This window comes from Bufo bufo, chromosome 8 (assembly GCF_905171765.1).
Source record: "Bufo bufo chromosome 8, aBufBuf1.1, whole genome shotgun sequence".
NCBI lineage: Eukaryota > Metazoa > Chordata > Amphibia > Anura > Bufonidae > Bufo > Bufo bufo.
The window spans coordinates 230,821,034-230,848,960 of record NC_053396.1 but is presented as its reverse complement, the minus strand read 5'-3'; the positions used below and the strand labels follow the sequence as shown (position 1 = coordinate 230,848,960).

Genomic DNA, 27,927 nt, shown 5'->3' with positions numbered 1-27,927 from the left:
CTGATTGGCTGAAGTCTCACTAGTCATGCTCTTCTTCCATGTGTCCCCGCCGCGCCGCCCGCATGCACCGGAGCCCCGGGGGCTCCTCCAGCCGAGCTTGGAGCGCGAAGCACCGCTCCCTGCTGATGCTCGGGCTCGGGGTGCTGCTGGGAGCCGGCATACTACTGTGGGAGCAGTGGGGCGAGAATGAGACGCGGGATGAGGAGCCCGTCAGAGGAGGGCAACAGGTGCGGGAAGTGCGGCTGCGCAGCCGGTGTGCCCTGCGGGGTGAGGGGTCACATGGGGGTTAGGGGTCACATGGGGGGTGCACAGGGGGTGAGAGGTCACAGAGTGTATGAGAGGTCACATGGGGGCTGCGGCGGAGGAGGTGACGGGTCACATGGGGGGTGCGGAAGAGGTGACGGGTCACATGGGGGTGCGGGGGAGGTGAGAGGTCACATGGGGGGTGCGGCGGAGGTGGCGACGGGTCACATGGGGGGTGCGGAGGAGGTGACGGGTCACATGGGGGGTGCGGAGGAGGTGACGGGTCACATGGGGGGTGCGGAGGAGGTGACGGGTCACATGGGGGGTGCGGAGGAGGTGACGGGTCACATGGGGGGTGCGGAGGAGGTGACGGGTCACATGGGGGGTGCGGAGGAGGTGACGGGTCACATGGGGGGTGCGGAGGAGGTGACGGGTCACATGGGGGTGCGGCGGAAGAGGTGACGGGTCACATGGGGGGTGCGGAGGAGGAGGTGACGGGTCACATGGGGGGTGCGGAGGAGGAGGTGACGGGTCACATGGGGGGTGCGGAGGAGGTGACGGGTCACATGGGGGGTGCTGCGGAGGTGACGGGTCACATGGGGGGTGCTGCGGAGGAGGTGACGGGTCACATGGGGGGTGCTGCGGAGGAGGTGACGGGTCACATGGGGGGTGCGGAGGAGGTGACGGGTCACATGGGGGTGCAGAGGGGGGGTGACAACTTGGAGGGTGCGAGAGAGGTGACAGGTCACATGGGGGGGCTGCGGGGGAGATGACGGTTCACATGGGGGGTGCGGGGGAGGAGGCGACGGGTCACAAGGGGGGTGCGGCGGAGGAGGCGGCGACGGGTCACATGGGGTGCGGCGGAGGAGGTGACGGCTCACATGGGGGTGCAGAGGGGGGGTGACAACTTGGAGAGTGCGAGAGAGGTGACAGGTCACATGGGGGGGCTGCGGCGGAGGTGACGGGTCACATGGGGGAAGTGACGGGTCACATGGGGGGTGCGGCGGAGGTGACGAGTCACATGCGGGTACGGCGGAGGAGGTGACGGGTCACATGGGGGGTGCGGCGGAGGAGGTGACGGGTCACATGGGGGGTGCGGGGGAGGCGACGGGTGTAGAGTAACTCTTGCTGTTCCTCAGGTTCGCCCCAGGCCTCTGTCCTCCGCCCGGCTGAGGGATCTGATGTCGGCGGTCAGCGTGGATCGCATGTGGTCATCATTCTTACGGCCGATTCTGGTTGAGCGTTCTCCCGGGACCCCCGGAAACCGCCTGGTGAGAGAGGTGAGAGCTGCCGCTTAGCGCTAGGGTGACGGATGTGTGGGGGTGTGGTCTCTGGTCGGTGACTACCTTCCTGCTCTCTGGTTGTCTGGGGGGCGTGGTCTCTGGTCGGTGACTACCTTCCTGCTCTCTGGTTGTCTGGGGGGCGTGGTCTCTCTGGTCGGTGACTACCTTCCTGCTCTCTGGTTGTCTGGGGGGCGTGGTCTCTCTGGTCGGTGACTACCTTCCTGCTCTCTGGTTGTCTGGGGGGCGTGGTCTCTCTGGTCGGTGACTACCTTCCTGCTCTCTGGTTGTCTGGGGGGCGTGGTCTCTCTGGTCGGTGACTACCTTCCTGCTCTCTGGTTGTCTGGGGGGCGTGGTCTCTCTGGTCGGTGACTACCTTCCTGCTCTCTGGTTGTCTGGGGGGCGTGGTCTCTCTGGTCGGTGACTACCCTACTGCTCTCTGGTTGTCTGGGGGGCGTGGTCTCTGGTCGGTGACTACCTTCCTGCTCTCTGGTTGTCTGGGGGGCGTGGTCTCTCTGGTCGGTGACTACCTTCCTGCTCTCTGGTTGTCTGGGGGGCGTGGTCTCTCTGGTCGGTGACTACCTTCCTGCTCTCTGGTTGTCTGGGGGGCGTGGTCTCTCTGGTCGGTGACTACCTTCCTGCTCTCTGGTTGTCTGGGAAGCGTGGTCTCTCTGGTCGGTGACTACCCTACTGCTCTCTGGTTGTCTGGGGGGCGTGGTCTCTGGTCGGTGACTACCTTCCTGCTCTCTGGTTGTCTGGGGGGCGTGGTCTCTGGTCGGTGACTACCTTCCTGCTCTCTCATCCGCAGCTCATCTCCGGTCACCTGCGCTCGCTGACTGCCCAGTGGACGGTAGAATTTGACCTGTTCGATGCGCTCACCCCGCGGGGCTCCCTGCCTTTTGGAAGTGTTGTGGCCACCCTGGACCCCGGGGCCCGGCGCCGCCTGGTGTGTGCCTGTCACCTGGACTCCAAGTGGTTTCCTGTGGACGGGAGGGGGCGTCCGTTTGTCGGGGCCACTGACTCTGCCGTGCCCTGCTCCCTGATCCTGGAGGCGGTGACTGCACTGGACGCCCGACTGCGACGACTAAAGGACAAGGTGAGCGCGGCGTCCGTCATCATCCTCCAGAGGTGTCAACCAATCAGAGCTCAGCAGAAGACGGGAGCACCGATCCTGATTGGTTGCTGGATGAATACAGCTGTCTGATGGCAGAGCCGTGGAAGTCTGTATGTATCCTGTATATGTAGCCTCCTATATACACCGGCCTCCTGTATGCCGTATATGTAGCCTCCTATATACACCGGCCTCCTGTATGCCGTATATGTAGCCTCCTATATACACCGGCTTCCTGTATGCCGTATATGTAGCCTCCTATATACACCGGCTTCCTGTATGCCGTATATGTAGCCTCCTATATACCCCGGCCTCCTGTATATGTAGCCTCCTATATACACCGGCCTCCTGTATGCCGTATATATGTAGCCTCCTATATACACCGGCCTCCTGTATATGTAACCTTCTATATTCACCGGCCTCCTGTATATGTAGCCTCCTATATACACCGGCCTCCTGTATGCCGTATATGTAGCCTCCTATATACACCGGCCTCCTGTATGCCGTATATGTAGCCTCCTATATACACCGGCCTCCTGTATTCCGTATATGTGGCCTCCTATATACACCGGCCTCCTGTATTCCGTATATGTAGCCTCCTATATACACCGGCCTCCTGTATGCCGTATATGTAGCCTCCTATATACACCGGCCTCCTGTATTCCGTATATGTAGCCTCCTATATACACCGGCCTCCTGTATGCCGTATATGTAGCCTCCTATATACACCGGCCTCCTGTATGCCGTATATGTAGCCTCCTATATACACCGGCTTCCTGTATGCCGTATATGTAGCCTCCTATATACACCGGCTTCCTGTATGCCGTATATGTAGCCTCCTATATACCCCGGCCTCCTGTATATGTAGCCTCCTATATACACCGGCCTCCTGTATGCCGTATATATGTAGCCCCCTATATACACCGGCCTCCTGTATATGTAACCTTCTATATTCACCGGCCTCCTGTATATGTAGCCTCCTATATACACCGGCCTCCTGTATGCCGTATATGTAGCCTCCTATATACACCGGCCTCCTGTATGCCGTATATGTAGCCTCCTATATACACCGGCCTCCTGTATTCCGTATATGTGGCCTCCTATATACACCGGCCTCCTGTATTCCGTATATGTAGCCTCCTATATACACCGGCCTCCTGTATGCCGTATATGTAGCCTCCTATATACACCGGCCTCCTGTATTCCGTATATGTAGCCTCCTATATACACCGGCCTCCTGTATGCCGTATATGTAGCCTCCTATATACACCGGCCTCCTGTATGCCGTATATGTAGCCTCCTATATACACCGGCCTCCTGTTTGCTGTATATGTCGCCTCCTATATACCCCGGCCTCCTGTATGCCGTATATGTAGCCTCCTATATACCCCGGCCTCCTGTATTCCGTATATGTGGCCTCCTATATACACCGGCCTCCTGTATGCTGTATATGTAGCCTCCTATATACACCGGCCTCCTGTATGCCGTATATGTAGCCTCCTATATACACCGGCCTCCTGTATGCCGTAAATGTAGCCTCCTATATACACCGGCCTCCTGTATGCCGTATATGTAGCCTCCTATATACATCGGCCTCCTGTATGCTGTATATGTCGCCTCCTATATACCCCGGCCTCCTGTATGCTGTATATGTAGCCTCCTATATACCCCGGCCTCCTGTATTCCGTATATGTAGCCTCCTATATACCCCGGCCTCCTGTATGCCGTATATGTAGCCTCCTATATACCCCGGCCTCCTGTATGCCGTATATGTAGCCTCCTATATACCCCGGCCTCCTGTATGCCGTATATGTAGCCTCCTATATACCCCGGCCTCCTGTATGCCGTATATGTAGCCTCCTAGATACACCGGCCTCCTGTATGCCGTATATGTAGCCTCCTATATACACCGGCCTCCTGTATGCCGTATATGTAGCCTCCTATATACACCGGCCTCCTGTATGCCGTATATGTAGCCTCCTATATACACCGGCCTCCTGTATTCCGTATATGTAGCCTCCTATATACACCGGCCTCCTGTATGCCGTATATGTAGCCTCCTATATACACCGGCCTCCTGTATGCCGTATATGTAGCCTCCTATATACACCGGCCTCCTGTTTGCTGTATATGTCGCCTCCTATATACCCCGGCCTCCTGTATGCCGTATATGTAGCCTCCTATATACCCCGGCCTCCTGTATTCCGTATATGTGGCCTCCTATATACACCGGCCTCCTGTATGCTGTATATGTAGCCTCCTATATACACCGGCCTCCTGTATGCCGTAAATGTAGCCTCCTATATACACCGGCCTCCTGTATGCCGTATATGTAGCCTCCTATATACATCGGCCTCCTGTATGCTGTATATGTCGCCTCCTATATACCCCGGCCTCCTGTATGCTGTATATGTAGCCTCCTATATACCCCGGCCTCCTGTATTCCGTATATGTAGCCTCCTATATACCCCGGCCTCCTGTATGCAGTATATGTAGCCTCCTATATACCCCGGCCTCCTGTATGCCGTATATGTAGCCTCCTATATACCCCGGCCTCCTGTATGCCGTATATGTAGCCTCCTATATACCCCGGCCTCCTGTATGCCGTATATGTAGCCTCCTAGATACACCGGCCTCCTGTATGCCGTATATGTAGCCTCCTATATACACCGGCCTCCTGTATGCCGTATATGTAGCCTCCTATATACACCGGCCTCCTGTATATGTAGCCTCCTATATACCCCGGCCTCCTGTATGCCGTATATGTAGCTTCCTATATACACCGGCCTCCTGTATGCCGTATATGTAGCCTCCTATATACCCCGGCCTCCTGTATGCCGTATATGTAGCCTCCTATATACCCCGGCCTCCTGTATGCCGTATATGTAGCTTTCTATATACACCGGCCTCCTGTATGCCGTATATGTAGCCTCCTATATACACCGGCCTCCTGTATGCCGTATATGTAGCCTCCTATATACACCGGCCTCCTGTATGCCGTATATGTCGCCTCCTATATACCCCGGCCTCCTGTATGCTGTATATGTAGCCTCCTATATACCCCGGCCTCCTGTATTCCGTATATGTAGCCTCCTATATACACCGGCTTCCTGTTTGCCGTATATGTAGCCTCCTATATACACCGGCCTCCTGTATGCCGTATATGTATCCTCCTATATACACCGGCCTCCTGTATGCCGTATATGTAGCCTCCTATATACCCCGGCCTCCTGTATGCCGTATATGTAGCCTCCTATATACACCGGCCTCCTGTATGCCGTATATGTAGCCTCCTATATACCCCGGCCTCCTGTATGCCGTATATGTAGCCTCCTATATACCCAGGCCTCCTGTATGCCGTATATGTAGCCTCCTATATACCCCGGCCTCCTGTATGCCGTATATGTAGCCTCCTATATACCCCGGCCTCCTGTATGCCGTATATGTAGCCTCCTATATACACCGGCCTCCTGTATGCCGTATATGTAGCCTCCTATATACACCGGCCTCCTGTATGCCGTATATGTAGCCTCCTATATACACCGGCCTCCTGTATGCCGTATATGTAGCCTCCTATATACACCGGCCTCCTGTATGCCGTATATGTAGCCTCCTATATACCCCGGCCTCCTGTATGCCGTATATGTAGCCTTCTATATACCCCGCCCTCCTGTATGCCGTATATGTAGCCTCCTATATACCCCGCCCTCCTGTATGCCGTATATGTAGCCTCCTATATACCCCGCCCTCCTGTATGCCGTATATGTAGCCTCCTGTACTTGTAGCCTCATATATACACCGGCCTCCTGTATATGTAGCCTCCTATATACCCCAGCCTCCTGTATGCCGTATATGTAGCCTCCTATATACCCGGACTCCTGTATGCCGTATATGTAGCCCCCTTTATACACCGGCCTCCTGTATGCCGTATATATGTAGCCTCCTATATACACCGGCCTCCTGTATGCGTATATTTAGCCTCCTATATACACCGGCCTCCTGAATATGTAGCCTCCTATATACCCCGGCCTCCTGTATGCGTATATTTAGCCTCCTATATACCCCGGCCTCCTGTATATGTAGCCTCCTATATACCCCGGCCTCCTGTATATGTAGCCTCCTATATACCCCGACCTCCTGTATATGTAGCCTCCTATATACACCGGCCTGCTGTATATGTAGCCTTCTATATACCCCGGCCTCCTGTATATGTAGCTTCCTATATACCCCGGCCTCCTGTATATGTAGCCTCCTATATACACCGGCCTCCTGTATGCCGTATATATGTAGCCTCCTATATACACCGGCCTCCTGTATATGTAGCCTCCTATATACCCCGGCCTCCTGTATATGTAGCCTTCTATATACCCCGGCCTCCTGTATATGTAGCCTCCTATATACACCGGCCTCCTGTATATACAGACTCCGCTCACAGTTTCCCCCGTTTCTCCAGGGTTCCCCGCTGACGCTGCAGCTCTTTTTCCTGGACGGTGAGGAGGCATTCGGTGATTGGACGGAGACTGATTCCCTGTACGGTGCCCGGCACTTAGCGCAGCGCCTGCACAGTGAGCCTGCACCAGGAGGATCTGGAACCAAGCTGGATGCTATGGTGAGAGTCTGGCTGCATGCAGCCTCCACATACAGAAAGCATAGAGTCCTCGCAGGTTGTCAGAAACCTCCACTGAGCGGTGTCATAGAGACCTGTCTGCACGCTGTGTGACCATTATACATCTCCTGTCTGCTGCACGCTGTGTGACCGCCATACATCTCCTGTCTGCACACTGTGTGACCATTATACATCTCCTGTCTGCACACTGTGTGACCGCCATACATCTCCTGTCTGCACACTGTGTGACCGCCATACATCTCCTGTCTGCACACTGTGTGACCGCCATACATCTCCTGTCTGCACACTGTGTGACCGCCATACATCTCCTGTCTGCACGCTGTGTGACCGCCATACATCTCCTGTCTGCTGCACGCTGTGTGACCGCCATACATCTCCTGTCTGCACACTGTGTGACCGCCATACATCTCCTGTCTGCACACTGTGTGACCGCCATACATCTCCTGTCTGCACACTGTGTGACCGCCATACATCTCCTGTCTGCACACTGTGTGACCATTATACATCTCCTGTCTGCACACTGTGTGACCGCCATACATCTCCTGTCTGCACACTGTGTGACCGCCATACATCTCCTGTCTGCACACTGTGTGACCATTATACATCTCCTGTCTGCTGCACGCTGTGTGACCGCCATACATCTCCTGTCTGCTGCACGCTGTGTGACCGCCATACATCTCCTGTCTGCTGTACGCTGTGTGACCGCCATACATCTCCTGTCTGCTGCACGCTGTGTGACCGCCATACATCTCCTGTCTGCTGCACGCTGTGTGACCGCCATACATCTCCTGTCTGCTGCACGCTGTGTGACCGCCATACATCTCCTGTCTGCTGCACGCTGTGTGACCGCCATACATCTCCTGTCTGCTGCACGCTGTGTGACCGCCATACATCTCCTGTCTGCTGCACGCTGTGTGACCGCCATACATCTCCTGTCTGCTGCACGCTGTGTGACCGCCATACATCTCCTGTCTGCTGCACGCTGTGTGACCGCCATACATCTCCTGTCTGCTGCACGCTGTGTGACCGCCATACATCTCCTGTCTGCTGCACGCTGTGTGACCGCCATACATCTCCTGTCTGCTGCACGCTGTGTGACCGCCATACATCTCCTGTCTGCTGCACGCTGTGTGACCGCCATACATCTCCTGTCTGCTGCACGCTGTGTGACCGCCATACATCTCCTGTCTGCTGCACGCTGTGTGACCGCCATACATCTCCTGTCTGCTGCACGCTGTGTGACCGCCATACATCTCCTGTCTGCTGCACGCTGTGTGACCGCCATACATCTCCTGTCTGCTGCACGCTGTGTGACCGCCATACATCTCCTGTCTGCTGCACGCTGTGTGACCGCCATACATCTCCTGTCTGCTGCACGCTGTGTGACCGCCATACATCTCCTGTCTGCTGCACGCTGTGTGACCGCCATACATCTCCTGTCTGCACACTGATGGGACGGGGATCGGTAAGTCTGCGAGCACAAAGCCGCCCCCTCCTTCCTTTACCTGCCAGCCCGCTGACGCACCACTGGCCCCAGCAAGCCCAGAGATGAGACCGGAAGGGATGCGCTCTACATTTGCTTCACACGGGCCTCCGCTTCCCCCGCACTGGCCGCAGCCTCTGGTCGTCACACCCGCGACCCCTCACTTCCGGTCAGCGTTGCTGGAGGCCGTGGCGGAGGTGATCGCCCTAGTGTTTTGGCGCCTCCTAGGCCTGTCCCCGCTTGAGAACCCAACCATCGCATTCCGGTCGGCCCGCTCCTGCACCAGGCCCAGGCTTTGCAACCTACTACCTCTCCTTCCTGGCTTTTTGGGGGATGAGCCCTGCCCCCACTCCTCAGTCTGCGGCCGGACCACCACATGTTTAACCCTTCCCCCCCCTCTCAACTTTGAGGCTGGGGCGTAGGGGTCAAATAAATAGATGATTATCCTTGGAGCCATCCGGTTCTGGTCCGGACAGACTCCATGCCGACCACCGCCCCGTCATGAGTGCCAGGTACTGCCAGCAAGGGCCATACTGGCATCGTGTGGAGGATTTGCGGGAAGCACTTGCGCTTCGCCCATCGACGGGCCCCCGTTCTGCACCAGATGCCATGCGTTCTGTCGCCTTACCCCCTTCTATAGGCGGAGTACTTGCCCTACTGCAGGGTACGGACGTCCTGTCGCTTTACTCTCCTTCTATAGGCGGAGTACTTGCCCTACTGTTGGGTACGGTACGTCCTGTCACTTTACCCTCCTTCTATAGGCGGAGTACTTGCCCTACTGTTGGGTACGGTACGTCCTGTCACTTTACTCTCCTTCTATAGGCGGAGTACTTGCCCTACTGTTGGGTACGGTACGTCCTGTCACTTTACTCTCCTTCTATAGGCGGAGTACTTGCCCTACTGTTGGGTACGGTACGTCCTGTCACTTTACCCTCCTTCTATAGGCGGAGTACTTGCCCTACTGCAGGGTACGGTACTGTAACGGATCTCCTAGCACCCCGACCGGGTACCTCCGTCGATAGGTGCTCCTAGTGCTTTCCGAGGACTCCAAGCACTCCACTTGACACCGTATGCACTGCAGACCCCACGAATCGCCGAAGCTTGGTTGAGGTCTCACCGTCTCCTACCCACCCTGGACCTATAACAAGGCTCCAGGCTCCAGTGGGTTCCTCCCAGTACCAGTCTATGAAGTCCCCTACCTCCACAGTTGGTGAGGAAGTAGGGGATACCTCAGCTGTGACTTGCCAGGGGTAGGGCTGCAGGTCTGGGCCTGGTATCCAACTGTCTCGTATCTTGCACTGGACTTGAATGGAGCGAAACAACTGTTGATAATCTTGCTCCCACTCCCTTTGGACCAGAAAGGTCAGATCTGCCCTCACCCCACTAGTTGTAGGCCAATTGTGCAAGTCCCACCTGTAGTCAGTAATGTCCCAAAATCTAGACTCTTCTGTGCTTCCAAAGTCAATGTCTTCAAAAGACTCCCACAATAAACCAGGGCAATTATATTCCTCACCTTCGGGCTTGGCGTACTCCTCCATCCATGGAGACTGTCGTACTGTGTCCCACCATAGTGCTTGGTAAGCATCATCCAGCCAGGGTTCCTGCCATACCAGTGTCTCAAGCTCTGACACCCACTCCATCAATGGTTGCTCTCCCAGTAGAGGTAGTCGCAGCACCAATCGCATTCGTAATCTCTGCTCCTCATTGGGAAGACTCTCACCCCTCCGACGCTGCACGTCCTCCAGGGCCTGGTGCCATACGCCTTTCCGCTCGGCATCCCTGTAATCCGGGTGATCTTCCTCATGGAATGCTGTGCAGGAACCAACGGCATCCATATTGCTGTAGCCAGGGGCGCTGTACTGATACTAGCGTTGCCCTCAATATACTCCACGAACGGTGTCTCCGAGCTGCTTCTCCTCACACTAGGACGCCATCCCACTGCTTGCCACCAATGTAACGGATCTCCTAGCGCCCCGACCGGGTACCTCCGTCGATAGGTGCTCCTAGCACTTGCCGAGGACTCCAAGCACTCCACTTGACACCGTAAGCGCTGCAGACCCCACGAACCGCCGAAGCTTGGTTGAGGTCTCACCGTCTCCTACCCACCCTGGACCTATGACAAGGCTCCAGGCTCCAGTGGGTGAACCTCTGCTAAAACCAGAGAGCAGGAACAGCTCTTACAAGAGCTAGTAGTTATAGCCAGGGGAGTATAGCAATCCCCAGGGTCGATCAGTTACCCAAACACCAGCCTCAACATGATGAAGGGTAAAAACAGGAACTCTTTATTGAGGGCTACCCGCCTGTATTTATGCAGGTCCCCATCTGGTGGACACGCCCCTAGGGGACCAGAAGGAAGACTGTGACACAGGACAGATATGCAGCAACTCAGGATACACAGACACAACACAATGCATCATGGTTTCCTCCTCTCTGCCCTGGAGACACCCGAGGAGTAATCAATTATCTCTCAGGACAAAGGGAAATCGCCAATACACATGTGGGAACAACAGGACAGGAATCACCACCCAAACACACAATGTCACACCCTCACAGCAAACACAGACATTTAACATATCCCCAGATAGCTCAAGTCTGAGGGCATATCATTAGGTGAATGGCATTCAGACTACACGAATACAATATGTTTAAATTAGCTATCTGGGTCCCCTCACATAACATACAATACAATTCCAAAAACAGATGGTTCTGTCACACACCTCAAAACCCCACATATCCCCATAATGTATACATCCATGGATAGCTCTGTTCTGGGTGAACAACATATCCAGAAATCACCCAGATCCGAGCAGGGGTTCCCGAATTCCATGGAAGTCACATTTGGCCGACCGCAAGCATGGCTTTCCTGCCCAAAACAGTTCCACAGATTTAAGCTGTGCGGCCGGTCTGTCTTCTCCTTCAAAGTTAGTACATGGGCCATAATCTTGAGGCAAGAGGCTGGCAACCAGGCCCCTCCAAAACACCGTGGCGAGGTTGGTTTCGTCCTGTCGCTTTACTCTCCTTCTATAGGCGGAGTACTTGCCCTACTGCAGGGTACGGACGTCCTGTCGCTTTACCCTCCTTCTATAGGCGGAGTACTTTCCCTACTGCTGGGTACAGACGTCCTGTTTAGGGCTGCAGCTATCTATTATTATAGTAATCAAGTATTCTAATATCAAAATAATTAAAAGAACGTTTTTCTTTAACCCCTTAAGGACCGGGCTCATTTTCACCTTAAGGACCAGGCTCATTTTCACCTTAAGGACCAGGCCATTTTTTGCAAATCTGACCAGTGTCACTTTAAGTGCTCATAACTTTAAAACGCTTTGACTTACCCAGGCCGTTCTGAGATTGTTTTTTCGTCACATATTGTACTTCATGACACTGCTAAAATTGGGTCAAAAAAGTTAATTTTTTTGCATAAAAAAATACAATTTTTACCGTAAATTTTGAAAAATTAGCAAATTTCAAATTTCAGTTTCTCTACCTCTGTAATACATAGTAATACCCCCAAAAATTGTGATGACTTTACATTCCCCATATGTCTACTTCATGCTTGAATTGTTTTGGGAATGATATTTTATTTTTTGGGGATGTTACAAGGCTTAGAAGTTTAGAAGCAAATTTTGAAATTTTCAGAAATCTTCAAAATCCCACTTTTTATGGACCAGTTCAGGTTTGAAGTCATATTGTGAGGCTTAGATAATAGAAACCTCCCAAAAATGACCCCATTCTAGAAACTACACCCCTCAAGGTATTCAAAACTGTTTTTTTCAAACTTTGTTAACCCTTTAGGTGTTCCACAAGAGTTAATGGCAGATGGAGAAACAATTTTGAAATTTCTATTTTTTGGAAAATTTTCCAATATAATCAATTTTTTCCAGGAGTAAAACAAGGGTTAACTGCCAAACAACACTCAAAATGGGTTGCCCTGATTCTGTAGTTTGCAAAAACACCCCATATGTGGTCGTAAACTACTGTTTGGCCGAACGGTAGCACATAGAAGGAGGGGAACACCATATGGGTTTTGGAAGGCAGATTTGGCAGGACTGGTTTTGTTTATACCATGTCCCATTTGAAGCCCCCTGTTGCACCCCTAGAATAGAAATTTCAAAAAAGTGACTCCATCTAAGAAAGTACACCCCTCAAGGTATTCAAAACTGGGTTTACAAACTTTGTTAACCCTTTAGGTGTTCCACAAGAGTTAATGGCAGATGGAGAAACAATTTTGAAATTTCTATTTTTTGGAAAATTTTCCAATATAATCAATTTTTTCCAGGAGTAAAACAAGGGTTAACTGCCAAACAACACTCAAAATGGGTTGCCCTGATTCTGTAGTTTGCAAAAAACACCCCATATGTGGTCGTAAACTACTGTTTGGCCGAACGGTAGCACATAGAAGGAGGGGAACACCATATGGGTTTTGGAAGGCAGATTTGGTAGGACTGGTTTTGTTTATACCATGTCCCATTTGAAGCCCCCTGTTGCACCCCTAGAATAGAAATTTCAAAAAAGTGACTCCATCTAAGAAAGTACACCCCTCAAGGTATTCAAAACTGGGTTTACAAACTTTGTTAACCCTTTAGGTGTTCCACAAGAGTTAATGGCAGATGGAGAAACAATTTTGAAATTTCTATTTTTTGGAAAATTTTCCAATATAATCAATTTTTTCCAGGAGTAAAACAAGGGTTAACTGCCAAACAACACTCAAAATGGGTTGCCCTGATTCTGTAGTTTGCAAAAACACCCCATATGTGGTCGTAAACTACTGTTTGGCCGAACGGTAGCACATAGAAGGAGGGGAACACCATATGGGTTTTGGAAGGCAGATTTGGCAGGACTGGTTTTGTTTATACCATGTCCATTTGAAGCCCCCTGTTGCACCCCTAGAATAGAAATTTCAAAAAAGTGACTCCATCTAAGAAAGTACACCCCTCAAGGTATTCAAAACTGGGTTTACAAACTTTGTTAACCCTTTAGGTGTTCCACAAGAGTTAATGGCAGATGGAGAAACAATTTTGAAATTTCTATTTTTTTGAAAATTTTCCAATATAATCAATTTTTTCCAGGAGTAAAACAAGGGTTAACTGCCAAACAACACTCAAAATGGGTTGCCCTGATTCTGTAGTTTGCAAAAACACCCCATATGTGGTCGTAAACTACTGTTTGGCCGAATGGTAGCACATAGAAGGAGGGGAACACCATATGGGTTTTGGAAGGCAGATTTGGCAGGACTGGTTTTGTTTATACCATGTCCCATTTGAAGCCCCCTGTTGCACCCCTAGAATAGAAATTTCAAAAAAGTGACTCCATCTAAGAAAGTACACCCCTCAAGGTATTCAAAACTGGGTTTACAAACTTTGTTAACCCTTTATGTGTTCCACAAGAGTTAATGGCAGATGGAGAAACAATTTTGAAATTTCTATTTTTTGGAAAATTTTCCAATATAATCAATTTTTTCCAGGAGTAAAACAAGGGTTAACTGCCAAACAACACTCAAAATGGGTTGCCCTGATTCTGTAGTTTGCAAAAACACCCCATATGTGGTCGTAAACTACTGTTTGGCCGAACGGTAGCACATAGAAGGAGGGGAACACCATATGGGTTTTGGAAGGCAGATTTGGTAGGACTGGTTTTGTTTATACCATGTCCCATTTGAAGCCCCCTGTTGCACCCCTAGAATAGAAATTTCAAAAAAGTGACTCCATCTAAGAAAGTACACCCCTCAAGGTATTCAAAACTGGGTTTACAAACTTTGTTAACCCTTTAGGTGTTCCACAAGAGTTAATGGCAGATGGAGAAACAATTTTGAAATTTCTATTTTTTGGAAAATTTTCCAATATAATCAATTTTTTCCAGGAGTAAAACAAGGGTTAACTGCCAAACAACACTCAAAATGGGTTGCCCTGATTCTGTAGTTTGCAAAAACACCCCATATGTGGTCGTAAACTACTGTTTGGCCGAACGGTAGCACATAGAAGGAGGGGAACACCATATGGGTTTTGGAAGGCAGATTTGGCAGGACTGGTTTTGTTTATACCATGTCCCATTTGAAGCCCCCTGTTGCACCCCTAGAATAGAAATTTCAAAAAAGTGACTCCATCTAAGAAAGTACACCCCTCAAGGTATTCAAAACTGGGTTTACAAACTTTGTTAACCCTTTAGGTGTTCCACAAGAGTTAATGGCAGATGGAGAAACAATTTTGAAATTTCTATTTTTTGGAAAATTTTCCAATATAATCAATTTTTTCCAGGAGTAAAACAAGGGTTAACTGCCAAACAACACTCAAAATGGGTTGCCCTGATTCTGTAGTTTGCAAAAACACCCCATATGTGGTCGTAAAATACTATTTGGCTAAACGGCAGGACATAGAAGAAGGGGAACGTCATTTTTGGAAGGCAGATTTTGCTGGACTGGTTTATTGACACCATGTACCCTTTCAAGCCCCCTGATGCACCCCTAGAGTAGAAACTCCATAAAAGTGACCCCATCTAGGAAACTACGGGATAAGGTGGTTGTTGTTTTGGGACTATTTTTGGGGTAAATTTGATTTTTGGTTGCTCTATATTAGTCTTTTTTGAGGCAATGTAACAAAAAAATGTAATTCTAAAATTGTTTCTACATTCACTATTTGGTTTTGTGGAACACCTAAAGGGTTAACATAGTTTGTAAAGTAACTTTGAATACCTTGAGGGGTGTAGTTTCTTAGATGGGGTCACTTTTTGGAGTTTCTAGTCTAGGCTACATCAGGGGGGGCTTCTAATGGGACATGGTGTCAAAAAAAAAACTGTCCATCAAAATCTGCCTTCCAGAAACCATATGGAGTTCCCTTCGTTCTATGCCCTGCCGTGCGGCTATATAGCCATTTACGACCACATATGGGGTGTTTCTGCAAACTACAGAATCGGGGCAATAAATATTTAGTTTTGTTTGGCTGTTAACCCTTGCTTTATTACCGGCAAAATGGATTCAAATTGAAATTTTGCCCAAAAATTGGTGTTTTGGCACAGTTTTTATTTTATATTTTTAACACCGTTCATCCGAGGCGTTGGTCAAAAGTTATTTTTATAGCGACGACTTTTACGCACGCGACGATGCCCAATATGTATGGCTCTCAGACTTTGGAGACACTAAGCAGGCATCCTAAAACTGCGGCCCTCCAGATATTGTAAAACTACAATTCCCACCATGCCCTGCTGATGGCTGTAGGTTGTCTGGGCATGCTGGGAGTTATAGTTTTACAACATCTGGAGGGCCGCAGTTTGAGGATGCCTGCTCTAAAACTAATATTTTTTGGGGAAAGAAAAATTGTTTCCGTGTCTCCAAAGTCTGAGAGCCATAGTGTTTTATGTTCTCTAGTGGACTGTTGAGGATTATAAAAATTTAGTACTCCATGGAAGTGTGATACTCCCTGAAGCAATTGATAATGCAGAGGCCCGGATGATCGGGGCAAGTGTCACATTGAGTGGTGGTGTCCTTCCGTATCCCCCTCTTGTGACACACTCTGCACTTTTTTTGGGTTCGTCCCTTCTTTCCAGTATGGGGGACCACACCTGGAAAGTGTTGGCCAGGGACGATCCGGGCGCCTCCAATTCCCGAGGTACTCCGGCCTGCTCTTTCCCGGTCCGAAAAGATCAGGTCTTTGAGGACTGCCTCATAGAACTGGAGGAATGTCCCTGTGCTGCCAGCGCTTCGGGATAGTACAAAAGAGTTGTACATGGCAACCTGTACCAAGTAGACCGCAACTTTTTTGTACCATGCCCGGGTTTTGCGCATGGCGTTATATGGCGTGAGGACTTGATCAGAGAGATCAACTCCTCCCATATACCGATTGTAGTCGACGATACAATCGGGCTTGAGGACCGTTGCCGCGGTACCTCGCACAGGGACAGGGGTGGTGCCGTTACCGTGGATTGTGGACAGCATAAGGACATCCCTCTTGTCCTTATACCTGACCAGCAACAGGTTTCCACTGGTAAGGGCACGGGTCTCACCCCTGGGGATAGGTACCTGGAGGGGGTAGGCAGGGAGGCCGCGTTGATTTTTCCGCACGGTCCCACAAGCGAACGTGGATCTGGCGGCAAGGGACCTGAACAAGGGAATGCTGGTATAAAAGTTATCCACGTACAAGTGGTAACCATTATCCAGCAGTGGGTACATAAGGTCCCACACGAGTTTCCCGCTAACACCCAGAGTGGGGGGACATTCTGGGGGTTCAATACGGGAATCTCGCCCCTCGTACACACGAAATTTGTAAGTGTACCCTGAGGCACTCTCACAAATTTTGTATAGCTTCACGCCATACCTCGCCCGCTTTGTGGGAATGTATTGGCGGAAACTGAGTCTCCCCTTGAACGCAACGAGAGACTCATCAACCGCGACCTCCCTTCCAGGTACGTAGGCCTGCTGAAATGTGGCCCCAAAGTGATCGATGACCGGCCGTATCTTATACAGCCGGTCATAGGCAGGATCACTTCGGGGGGGACATGCTGCATTATCGGAATAATGCAGACATTTCCGGATGGCCTCAAACCGGTGACGTATCATGACCATACTGTACAGTGGGGTCTGGTAGAGTATGTCCCCACTCCAGTATTGCCTGACACTGGGTTTTTGGACTAGACCCATATGCAGCACGAGGCCCCAAAATGTCCTCATTTCGGCTGCACTGACCGGCGTCCAGCCACCGGGTCTAGCCAAAACTGAGCCTGGGTTTTGAGCGACGAACTGTTGGGCGTACAGATTCGTCTGCTCCACCATCAAATTCACCAGTGAGTTACTGAAAAAAAAACTAAAATAGTCTATTTCAGTAAACCCCACTGTGGGAATCTGGATTCCAGGATTGCCAGCAAAATCCGGAATCTCAGGCTCAAAGTCCACTGGGGGACACCAGCTAAGTTCATCGGCAGGGGGCTCCGGTGGACTTATTTGGTGGGCCGGGAAACCAGTACGAACCCCAGGGCGGCTCGTACTAGGGTGGGCCACAGGATCCCTAGCATGTGGGGCCCCTGGCTCCGCCTGGCGGCGTCTCCGCCGCCTTGGTGGCTCATCGTCATCAGATGATGATGAGGAGGATGCGGATGACAAAAGGAATGTGGGGTCATCCTCATCCTCACTGGGGCTCTCAGAGTCGGAGGCAATCTGGGCGTATGCCTCCTCGGCCGAGAACATCCGGTGGGCCATGGGTGTGTGTGCGTGTAGGTGTGCGTGTGTGGCAAACTTTATTATATGTGCGTGTGTGTGGGGGCAACGGGTGTTCGCGTACTAAAAAGTCCAGGCAAAAAAATGGGCAAGTGTTAGAAAAAAAAAAAGTTAAAACTTGCTGATCAGCGGTACAACGCTGATCAGCGGTCGGTGGGGTGGTGGGGCGGGCGATGCGCTAACACTGGACGGACGCAAAAAAGTGCCGGCCAGTCAGCGCACGCAGAAAAAAAAAAGTGGTGGTGAGTGGGGGGTGGGGGGTGCTGGTGGGGGGTAGGTGGGGGGGGGGGAGGCAGGTGGGGGGGGGGGAAAGTGGCTGGTGGGGGGTGGGTGGGGGGGCAAGTGGCAGGAGGGGTCTGGGTTAGGGTTAGATGGAAGTTTGGAAGTTTGGAATAAAAGTACTTTTTTTTTTTTTTTTTCTAACTTACTTTTCCCTTCTTTCCCTGCCTAACGGTGCCTCTCCCTCACTGACCCTAACCTACCTGGGTGGCGATGGGTGCAGGAGGGTGATGGATGCCGATTAGGGGGACACAGGAGCTCGTTCTGGACGGTGCTGCACGGTCAGGGTGCTGGACAGGAAGAGGAGGGGAGAGAGGAGCGCAGGAAGTTTGAATCTCGCGCCTCTCTCCCCTGCACCAATCAGCACCCTGGACAGCGGCATTCAGCACCAGGGCCAGCACCGCCTCTCCAAATCCTCGGACTGCGATAGGTGGTGTATAATTACGCCACCGATCGCAGTCTTTTTCCGGTTCATCGGGTCACAGGACACCCGAATGGACCGGAGACGCAGAAAACCGCAGGTCTGAATTGACCTGCGGTTTTCTGCGATCGCCGATACGGGGGGGTCAAATGACCCCCCCCTGCATTGTTACGGGATGCCGGCTGAATGATTTCAGCCGAAATCCCGTTCCGATTAACCCCTGCGGCGCCGGAGTTCCGATTTTAAGTCAGGACGTACCGGTACGTCCTCGGTCCTTAAGGACTCGGGAAATAGGGCGTACCGGTACGTCCTAGGTCCTTAAGGACTCGGGAAATAGGGCGTACCGGTACGTCCTAGGTCCTTAAGGGGTTAAATAAAAAAACAGAAAACTCATCAGCTCCCCCCTGTGCCGTCAGCTCCCCTCTGTGCCGCCACAGCTACTCCCCCAGTGCCACTATCTCCCGCTCCTAGCCATCAGTTCTCAGCGCCAGTTAAATACCTGTAGGGGCGCTGCTCTGCTTGCCTCCTCTTCGCGGTCTGGTCAGGTCATAGTACGAGCTTACATGCACTATGTCCTGATGATGTGTGTACGTCAGGATCCAGTGCAGCGCGGTGTCGGCGGGAGACCACAGAGCCTGAGTAATAGCAAGCGCTTCACTGACGCTCCGTGGTCACGTGGCACAATCTAATCCTCAATGCCAAAAATTAGCATAGAGGATTTTTCTTTGTCGAGTTACTCGAATTCATCGAGTAATAGTTGCAGCCCTGGTCCTGTCACTTTACCCCCCTTCCACAGGGGGAGTAGTTACTCTACCTTAGGATACCATATATCTTGTCATGTTACCCCCCCTTCCATAGGGAAGCCTTTGCACTACCACTGGTTTCTGTCCATCTTGGAGTAATTGTGTTTCTAGGGATACTCTACATCCGGTATTACCCTTCCTCCAACAAGGGGATTACTTGCGCTACCACTGGAAATGTTACATCTTATTGCGTTACCCCCTCTCCGGGTGGAGTAATTACACTACCATTGTCTACTGCGACTCCTCCCCCACTACGTCTTTGTCGCGATACCCCCCTTTCCACAGGTGGAAAATTTGCAAGAGACAGTACCTACTATTGCCCTCCCCCTTTAACAGGTGGCATGTGGGCACTACCAGTGATACTGTGACTACTATCGCACTAGTCCCTTCGTTGGGTAGTCCCTACTACTAGGCTACTACTGTGTGACCCCTTCTCGGGGGCAGTATTTGTGCTGGCTCTAGATACCCTGGATACTGCTGTGTGACCCCTTCTCGGGGGCAGGTTTGTGCTGGCTCGAGATACCCTGGATACTGCTGTGTGACCCCTTCTCGGGGGCAGGTTTGTGCTGGCTCGAGATACCCTGGATACTGCTGTGTGACCCCTTCTCGGGGGCAGGTTTGTGCTGGCTCTAGGTACCCTGGATACTGCTGTGTGACCCCTTCTCGGGGGCAGGTTTGTGCTGGCTCTAGGTACCCTGGATACTACTGTGTGACCCCTTCTCGGGGGCAGGTTTGTGCTGGCTCTAGGTACCCTGGATACTACTGTGTGACCCCTTCTCGGGGGCAGGTTTGTGCTGGCTCTAGGTACCCTGGATACTGCTGTGTGACCCCTTCTCGGGGGCAGGTTTGTGCTGGCTCTAGGTACCCTGGATACTACTGTGTGACCCCTTCTCGGGGGCAGGTTTGTGCTGGCTCTAGGTACCCTGGATACTACTGTGTGACCCCTTCTCGGGGGCAGGTTTGTGCTGGCTCTAGATACCCTGGATACTGCTGTGTAACCCCTTCTCGGGGGCAGGTTTGTGCTGGCTCTAGGTACCCTGGATACTGCTGTGTGACCCCTTCTCGGGGGCAGGTTTGTGCTGGCTCTAGGTACCCTGGATACTACTGTGTGACCCCTTCTCGGGGGCAGGTTTGTGCTGGCTCCTAGATGCCCTGGATACTACTGTGTGACCCCTTCTCGGGGGCAGGTTTGTGCTGGCTCTAGATACCCTGGATACTACTGTGTGACCCCCTTCTCGGTCCCTGTCTCTCTCTGGTGACTGGGACCACGTTCTTCCTTCTCACAGGTCGCATTGCCACTCGGTACTGGATAGGTAGTTTCGCGCATATTGCCCTCTGCTCCTTGAGAGGCTCTGCGCTGACGTTGCGTGCGGTGGCCGCTCACCCTTCCGCTGGTCCTAGGTGTTGGACCCTACATTTGCTTCTTCTGCAGGTGGAGCTTTTGTCCATGTTCTGCTAGCAATGGCGGCTGTGGCTCCCACCGGTTTGTCTTGGCTCTTGATACGGTTGCCGATAAGTCCATTTACTCCTGATGGCACTGATCTCCTGCGTGATGGGACGGCTTCTGGATTTCCTTAGCTGACATAACCTGCTCGTTTCTCTGGCACTTGTCTACCCCATTGTCCCATCACAGATTGGGCACTGGCGCTGCCAGTGGATGCTGGGGTGGTATTGACATAGCCTCTCTTAGCAGATTGAGTAATTGCATCGCTCCCCGCACCAGACGGAGTGGTGGTACTGTCTTGTTGTCACCAGTAATGGTTTATTGTTGGCGCTCCGGGCGATTCTTCTAGCTCTGACTATGCACTCGGATGTTGGTAGCCCGCCCAGTCTGGATTCAGTCCAGCAGGGTGGTGGCCTACCTAAATCACCAAAGAGGAACTCTCAGCCGTGTCTCAACAGAAGAGACGCCAAAGATCTTCAAGTGGGCAAAGGAGGCACTTCCAGCTCTGTCAGCAGTCCGCATCCCAAGGGTGGACAACTGGATAGCGGACCTCCTCAGTGGGGAACGTGTGGACCCCAGAGAATTGTCCCTGACATTTTCAACAAAGTCTGCAACAACTGGGGGACACTGGACGTCGGGCCAATGGCATCCAGGTTGAAAAACACGGTGCCAAACTTCATTGCCCGATCTGGAACCCCCCCCCCCCCCCCCCCCCCGCTCTCTAGGGTCCTCAATAAGATTACAGCAGGGGAGGCCCAGCAATCGTCCTCGTTTCTGATTTTTATTGGTCTAGACGGTCATGGCACACTGACCTGGTGGCTCTGCTAGCAGACGTCGCATGGCCACTTCCCTCCAGGAAAGATGATCTCTCCCAAGATCCGTTCTTCCACCCACATTCAGACACACTTTGTTTAATGGTTTGGAATCTGACCACTGGTGGAAAGCAGACTTCCTCCAAGATATGCTATCACGCATGGAGGTCTGTCTTTTATGGGTGGGTAACTGCCTTCATCCTTTTAGTTTTTCCATTTCTCACATTCGCGCCTTTTTCCAGGAAGGCCTAGATCTGGGGTCTGCCCTAAGGTAACTCCGAGGCCAGTTATTGTCCCTTTCCATTTCCCTCAATGCTCCTTGGCTTACATCTTGGCAGTACGTACATCTACCCAGGGAGTTGCACATCTGGTGCCCCCTACTGTCAGCCTACCCCTCTTTGGGACCTCGCTTAAGTTCTGGACACTCTGCAACTGTTCCCCTTCGAACCCCTCAGGGAGATTCCTCTCCGCCTTCTCTATTGGTGAGCTGTTCTTTCTGTCCGAGCTCGCGGCGCTCTCAACTAGGCCTCTGTCACGGGTAATGGGGAGGGGAAAACACCAGATAACACACAGAAGGAAATAGACCGGAGTCTAGGCCTCAAAGCTAAGGGAGAGGGATGGTGACCTCCTAGGGTGAGAGCGTGCTCTGTGATGACGGCTCAGCCCTTCCCCCTGTCTTTTCACCACAGAGCACGCTCACTACCCCCCCCCCCCCCCATAGGATGTGATGACGGCTCAGCCCTTCCCCCTGTCTTTTCACCACAGAGCACGCTCACTACACCCCCCCCCCCCCATAGGATGTGATGATGGCTCAGCCCCTCCCCCTGTCTTTTCACGCTCACTACACTCCTCCATAGGATCTGATGACGGCTCAGCCCCGTCCCCTGTCTTTTCACCACAGAGTACGCTCACTACACCCCCCCCCCCCATAGGATGTGATGATGGCTCAGCCCCTCCCCCTGTCTTTTCACGCTCACTACACTCCTCTATAGGATCTGATGACCTCTCAGCCCTTCCCCCTGTCTTTTCACCACAGAGCACGCTCACTACACTCCACCATAGGATCTGATGACGGCTCAGCCCCTCCCCCTGTCTTTTCACCACAGAGTACGCTCACTACCCCCCCCCCCCCATAGGATGTGATGATGGCTCAGCCCCTCCCCCTGTCTTTTCACGCTCACTACACTCCTCTATAGGATCTGATGACCTCTCAGCCCTTCCCCTGTCTTTTCACCACAGAGCACGCTCACTACACTCCACCATAGGATCTGATGACTGCTCAGCCCCGTCCCCTGTCTTTTCACCACAGAGCACGCTCACTACACTCCTCCATAGGATCTGATGACGGCTCAGCCCCGTCCCCTGTCTTTTCACCACAGAGCACGCTCACTACACCCCCCCCCCCCATAGGATGTGATGATGGCTCAGCCCCTCCCCCTGTCTTTTCACCACAGAGCACGCTCACTACACCCCCCCCCATAGGATGTGATGACCTCTCAGCCCCGTCCCCTGTCTTTTCACCACAGAGCACGCTCACTACACTCCCCCATAGGATCTGATGACCTCTCAGCCCCGTCCCCTGTCTTTTCACCACAGAGCACGCTCACTACACTCCTCTATAGGATCTGATGACGGCTCAGCCCCTCCCCCTGTCTTTTCACCACAGAGCACGCTCACTACACTCCTCTATAGGATGTGATGACCTCTCAGCCCCGTCCCCTGTCTTTTCACCACAGAGCACGCTCACTACACTCCCCCATAGGATGTGATGACCTCTCAGCCCCGCCCCCTGTCTTTTCACCACAGAGCACGCTCACTACACTCCACCATAGGATCTGATGACCTCTCAGCCCCGTCCCCTGTCTTTTCACCACAAAGCACGCTCACTACACTCCCCCCATAGGATCTGATGACGGCTCAGCCCCGTCCCCTGTCTTTTCACCACAGAGCACGCTCACTACACTCCCCCCATAGGATCTGATGACGGCTCAGCCCCGTCCCCTGTCTTTTCACCACAGAGCACGCTCACTACACTCCTCTATAGGATCTGATGACGGCTCAGCCCCGTCCCCTGTCTTTTCACCACAGAGCACGCTCACTACACTCCTCCATAGGATCTGATGACGGCTCAGCCCCGTCCCCTGTCTTTTCACCACAGAGCACGCTCACTACACTCCTCTATAGGATCTGATGACGGCTCAGCCCCGCCCCCTGTCTTTTCACCACAGAGCACGCTCACTACACTCCTCCATAGGATCTGATGACGGCTCAGCCCCGTCCCCTGTCTTTTCACCACAGAGCACGCTCACTACACCCCCCCCCCCATAGGATGTGATGATGGCTCAGCCCCTCCCCCTGTCTTTTCACCACAGAGCACGCTCACTACACTCCTCCGTAGGATGTGATGACCTCTCAGCCCCGCCCCACGTCTTTTCACCACAGAGCACGCTCACTACACTCCTCCATAGGATCTGATGACGGCTCAGCCCCGTCCCCTGTCTTTTCACCACAGAGCACGCTCACTACACTCCTCCATAGGATGTGATGACCTCTCAGCCCTTCCCCCTGTCTTTTCACCACAGAGCACGCTCACTACACTCCTCTATAGGATCTGATGATAGCTCAGCCCCGTCCCCTGTCTTTTCACCACAGAGCACGCTCACTACACTCCTCCATAGGATCTGATGACGGCTCAGCCCCTCCCCCTGTCTTTTCACCACAGAGCACGCTCACTACACTCCTCCATAGGATCTGATGACGGCTCAGCCCCGTCCCCTGTCTTTTCACCACAGAGCACGCTCACTACACTCCTCCATAGGATCTGATGACGGCTCAGCCCCTCCCCCTGTCTTTTCACCACAGAGCACGCTCACTACACTCCTCCATAGGATCTGATGACGGCTCAGCCCCTCCCCCTGTCTTTTCACCACAGAGCACGCTCACTACACTCCTCTATAGGATCTGATGACGGCTCAGCCCGTCCCCTGTCTTTTCACCACAGAGCACGCCCACTACACTCCTCTATAGGATCTGATGACCTCTCAGCCCCGCCCCCTGTCTTTTCACCACAGAGCACGCTCACTACACTCCTCCATAGGATCTGATGACGGCTCAGCCCCTCCCCCTGTCTTTTCACCACAGAGCACGCTCACTACACTCCTCTATAGGATGTGATGACCTCTCAGCCCTGCCCCCTGTCTTTTCACCACAGAGCACGCTCACTACACTCCTCTATAGGATCTGATGACGGCTCAGCCCCGCCCCCTGTCTTTTCACCACAGAGCACGCTCACTACACTCCTCCATAGGATCTGCTGACCTCTCAGCCCTTCCCCCTGTCTTTTCACCACAGAGCACGCTCACTACACTCCTCTATAGGATCTGCTGACCTCTCAGCCCTTCCCCCTGTCTTTTCACCACAGAGCACGCTCACTACACTCCTCTATAGGATCTGATGACGGCTCAGCCCCGTCCCCTGTCTTTTCACCACAGAGCACGCTCACTACACTCCTCTATAGGATCTGATGACGGCTCAGCCCCGTCCCCTGTCTTTTCACCACAGAGCACGCTCACTACACTCCTCTATAGGATCTGATGACGGCTCAGCCCCGTCCCCTGTCTTTTCACCACAGAGCACGCTCACTACACTCCTCTATAGGATCTGATGACGGCTCAGCCCCGTCCCCTGTCTTTTCACCACAGAGCACGCTCACTACACTCCTCCATAGGATCTGATGACGGCTCAGCCCCGTCCCCTGTCTTTTCACCACAGAGCACGCTCACTACACTCCCCCCATAGGATCTGATGACGGCTCAGCCCCGTCCCCTGTCTTTTCACCACAGAGCACGCTCACTACACTCCCCCCATAGGATCTGATGACGGCTCAGCCCCGTCCCCTGTCTTTTCACCACAGAGCACGCTCACTACACTCCTCTATAGGATCTGATGACAGCTCAGCCCTTCCCCCTGTCTTTTCACCACAGAGCACGCTCACTACACTCCTCCATAGGATCTGATGATGGCTCAGCCCCACCCCCTGTCTTTTCACCACAGAGCACGCTCACTACACTCCTCTATAGGATCTGATGACGGCTCAGCCCCTCCCCCTGTCTTTTCACCACAGAGCACGCTCACTACACTCCACCATAGGATCTGATGACGGCTCAGCCCCGCCCCCTGTCTTTTCACCACAGAGCACGCTCACTACACCCCCCCCCCCCAATAGGATGTGATGACCTCTCAGCTCCTCCCCCTGTCTTTTCACCACAGAGCACGCTCACTACACCCCCCCCCCCCCATAGGATGTGATGACCTCTCAGCTCCTCCCCCTGTCTTTTCACCACAGAGCACGCTCACTACACCCCCCCCCCCCATAGGATGTGATGACCTCTCAGCTCCTCCCCCTGTCTTTTCACCACAGAGCACGCTCACTACACCCCCCCCCCCCCCCCCATAGGATCTGATGACCTCTCAGCCCTTCCCCCTGTCTTTTCACCACAGAGCACGCTCACTACACTCCCCCCATAGGATGTGATGACTTCTCAGCCCCGTCCCCTGTCTTTTCACCACAGAGCACGCTCACTACACTCCCCCCATAGGATGTGATGACAGCTCAGCCCCGTCCCCTGTCTTTTCACCACAGAGCACGCTCACTACACTCCTCCATAGGATCTGATGACATCTCTGCGCATGTCTGACAGGATCACATACGTGTTTTCCTATTGACCTGACCCCTCGGGGGAGTGACCGTGGCTGGTAATGCATAGATCCGTTTACACACTCCTGTGCGATGGCCGTGAATATCCTCCTTGGTGGTCGTACCACTTTTGGCGCTGTCCTAGATTATTTTTGCTGGTATTCAGCATTTTTACAGCTTTCTGAATTAAACATCTGTTGTATGGGAAACAGTCAGCAAGGTTGTGGGAGCCCCATCCCCTACAGCAGGGGGTCGGGTTGGGTGGGAGCCCCATCCCCTACAGCCGGGTCGGGTAGATGATGTCTTTGCCTCCACTCCAGGACCTCTTTGTTCTTCTGGATCTTCTGGGGGCTCCGGAGCCGCTGATCCTCAGCCACTTCTCGGAGACTCGGGGCCACTTCCTGCGGCTCGTCAGTATCGGTGAGTGCGGGGAGCGGTGTGGTTTGGGCTGTATCTTTGTTCTGTCTCATGCTTTCTCCTCTCTTCTGATCCCAGAGAAGCGGCTCCATGACCTCGGCCTCCTGGACGCTCATCGAGTGGACAGTCCCTACTTCAGGACAGACCTGTACTTCGGCGCCGTGGAGGACGATCACATTCCGTTCCTGCGGCGAGGTCTGAGCTTCTCCTCTGTTGTCCGTGCTCCGGGTTGCTCCCTTCCCCCACTCATTGCATCTCTCCTCTCACGCAGGCGTCCCCGTGCTCCACGTCATCTCAACACCATTCCCAGCCGTCTGGCACACTCATGACGACACCGAGGAGAATCTTCATCGGCCGACTGTCACCAACTTATGCCGGATCTTTGTCACCTTCCTGGCCGAGACCCTCGCACTGTGATGTGGACAGATCGCGCCGGACGCCTGCTGAAGGCGAGCCCTGATCTAAGAACGGAGACGGAAATCTCAGGGGTGTTAATTCTGCAGCTTCGGAGCTGGAATCTCCCAGGATGCTCTGCTGGTTCGGTGTTCGGTGTAGTGTCGGCACCTCCGGATGCAGGGCCTGGAGCGCCGCGCGTCACGTGTATACTGTATGTTCATTATCGCGCTGAGCCGGGGTCACATGACTGTTATATGAGGGGTAACTGAAAAAAGAACACATTCTACAACCGCCCTGCGCCCCCGTGTGTATTTACTGAGGGCTGACCCCTGGGTACACCCCGCCGCCTCCAGCCCACCCCCCACCTGGCAGCAGCAGTGTATGTGCAGAAGTATTCACCCCCTGAACCTCAGCACTTTGTGGAGCCCCTTTTGCTGCAGTTCCAGTCTCTCTGGGTACGTCTATAGCGCCGCGCATATCTAGACCCGGGATCTGTGCCCGTTCTGGTGGATGTTGTGTCCAGGAGTCTCGGGGTAATATAAACATCATGGGAATCATTGCGTCAAAAAACACCAGAACTATTAAAATATTTTTCCAATACGATGAATGGCGTAATGGAAAAAAGGGACAAAATGGCCTATTCTCCATTTTTTTTTAATTGTCAGTACAGGATAAGTAATGTATGTACACAGTGACTGCACCAGCAGAATAGTGAG

The 27,927-nt window shown here is 52.9% G+C and overlaps 1 protein-coding gene across 1 annotated transcript; it reads left to right on the top strand.

Annotated features, from left to right (window-relative positions):
• Positions 1 to 12: 12 nt before the first annotated feature.
• QPCTL (glutaminyl-peptide cyclotransferase like) lies at positions 13 to 27,502 on the top strand. The gene is made up of 7 exons (XM_040405231.1): positions 13 to 227; positions 1,383 to 1,523; positions 2,332 to 2,619; positions 7,088 to 7,243; positions 26,719 to 26,818; positions 26,894 to 27,010; positions 27,087 to 27,502. Exons 1-7 carry the CDS (start codon positions 39 to 41, stop codon positions 27,230 to 27,232), a joined length of 1,137 nt encoding a protein of 378 aa, XP_040261165.1. The 5' UTR covers positions 13 to 38; the 3' UTR covers positions 27,233 to 27,502.
• The last annotated feature ends 425 nt before the right edge of the window (positions 27,503 to 27,927 follow it).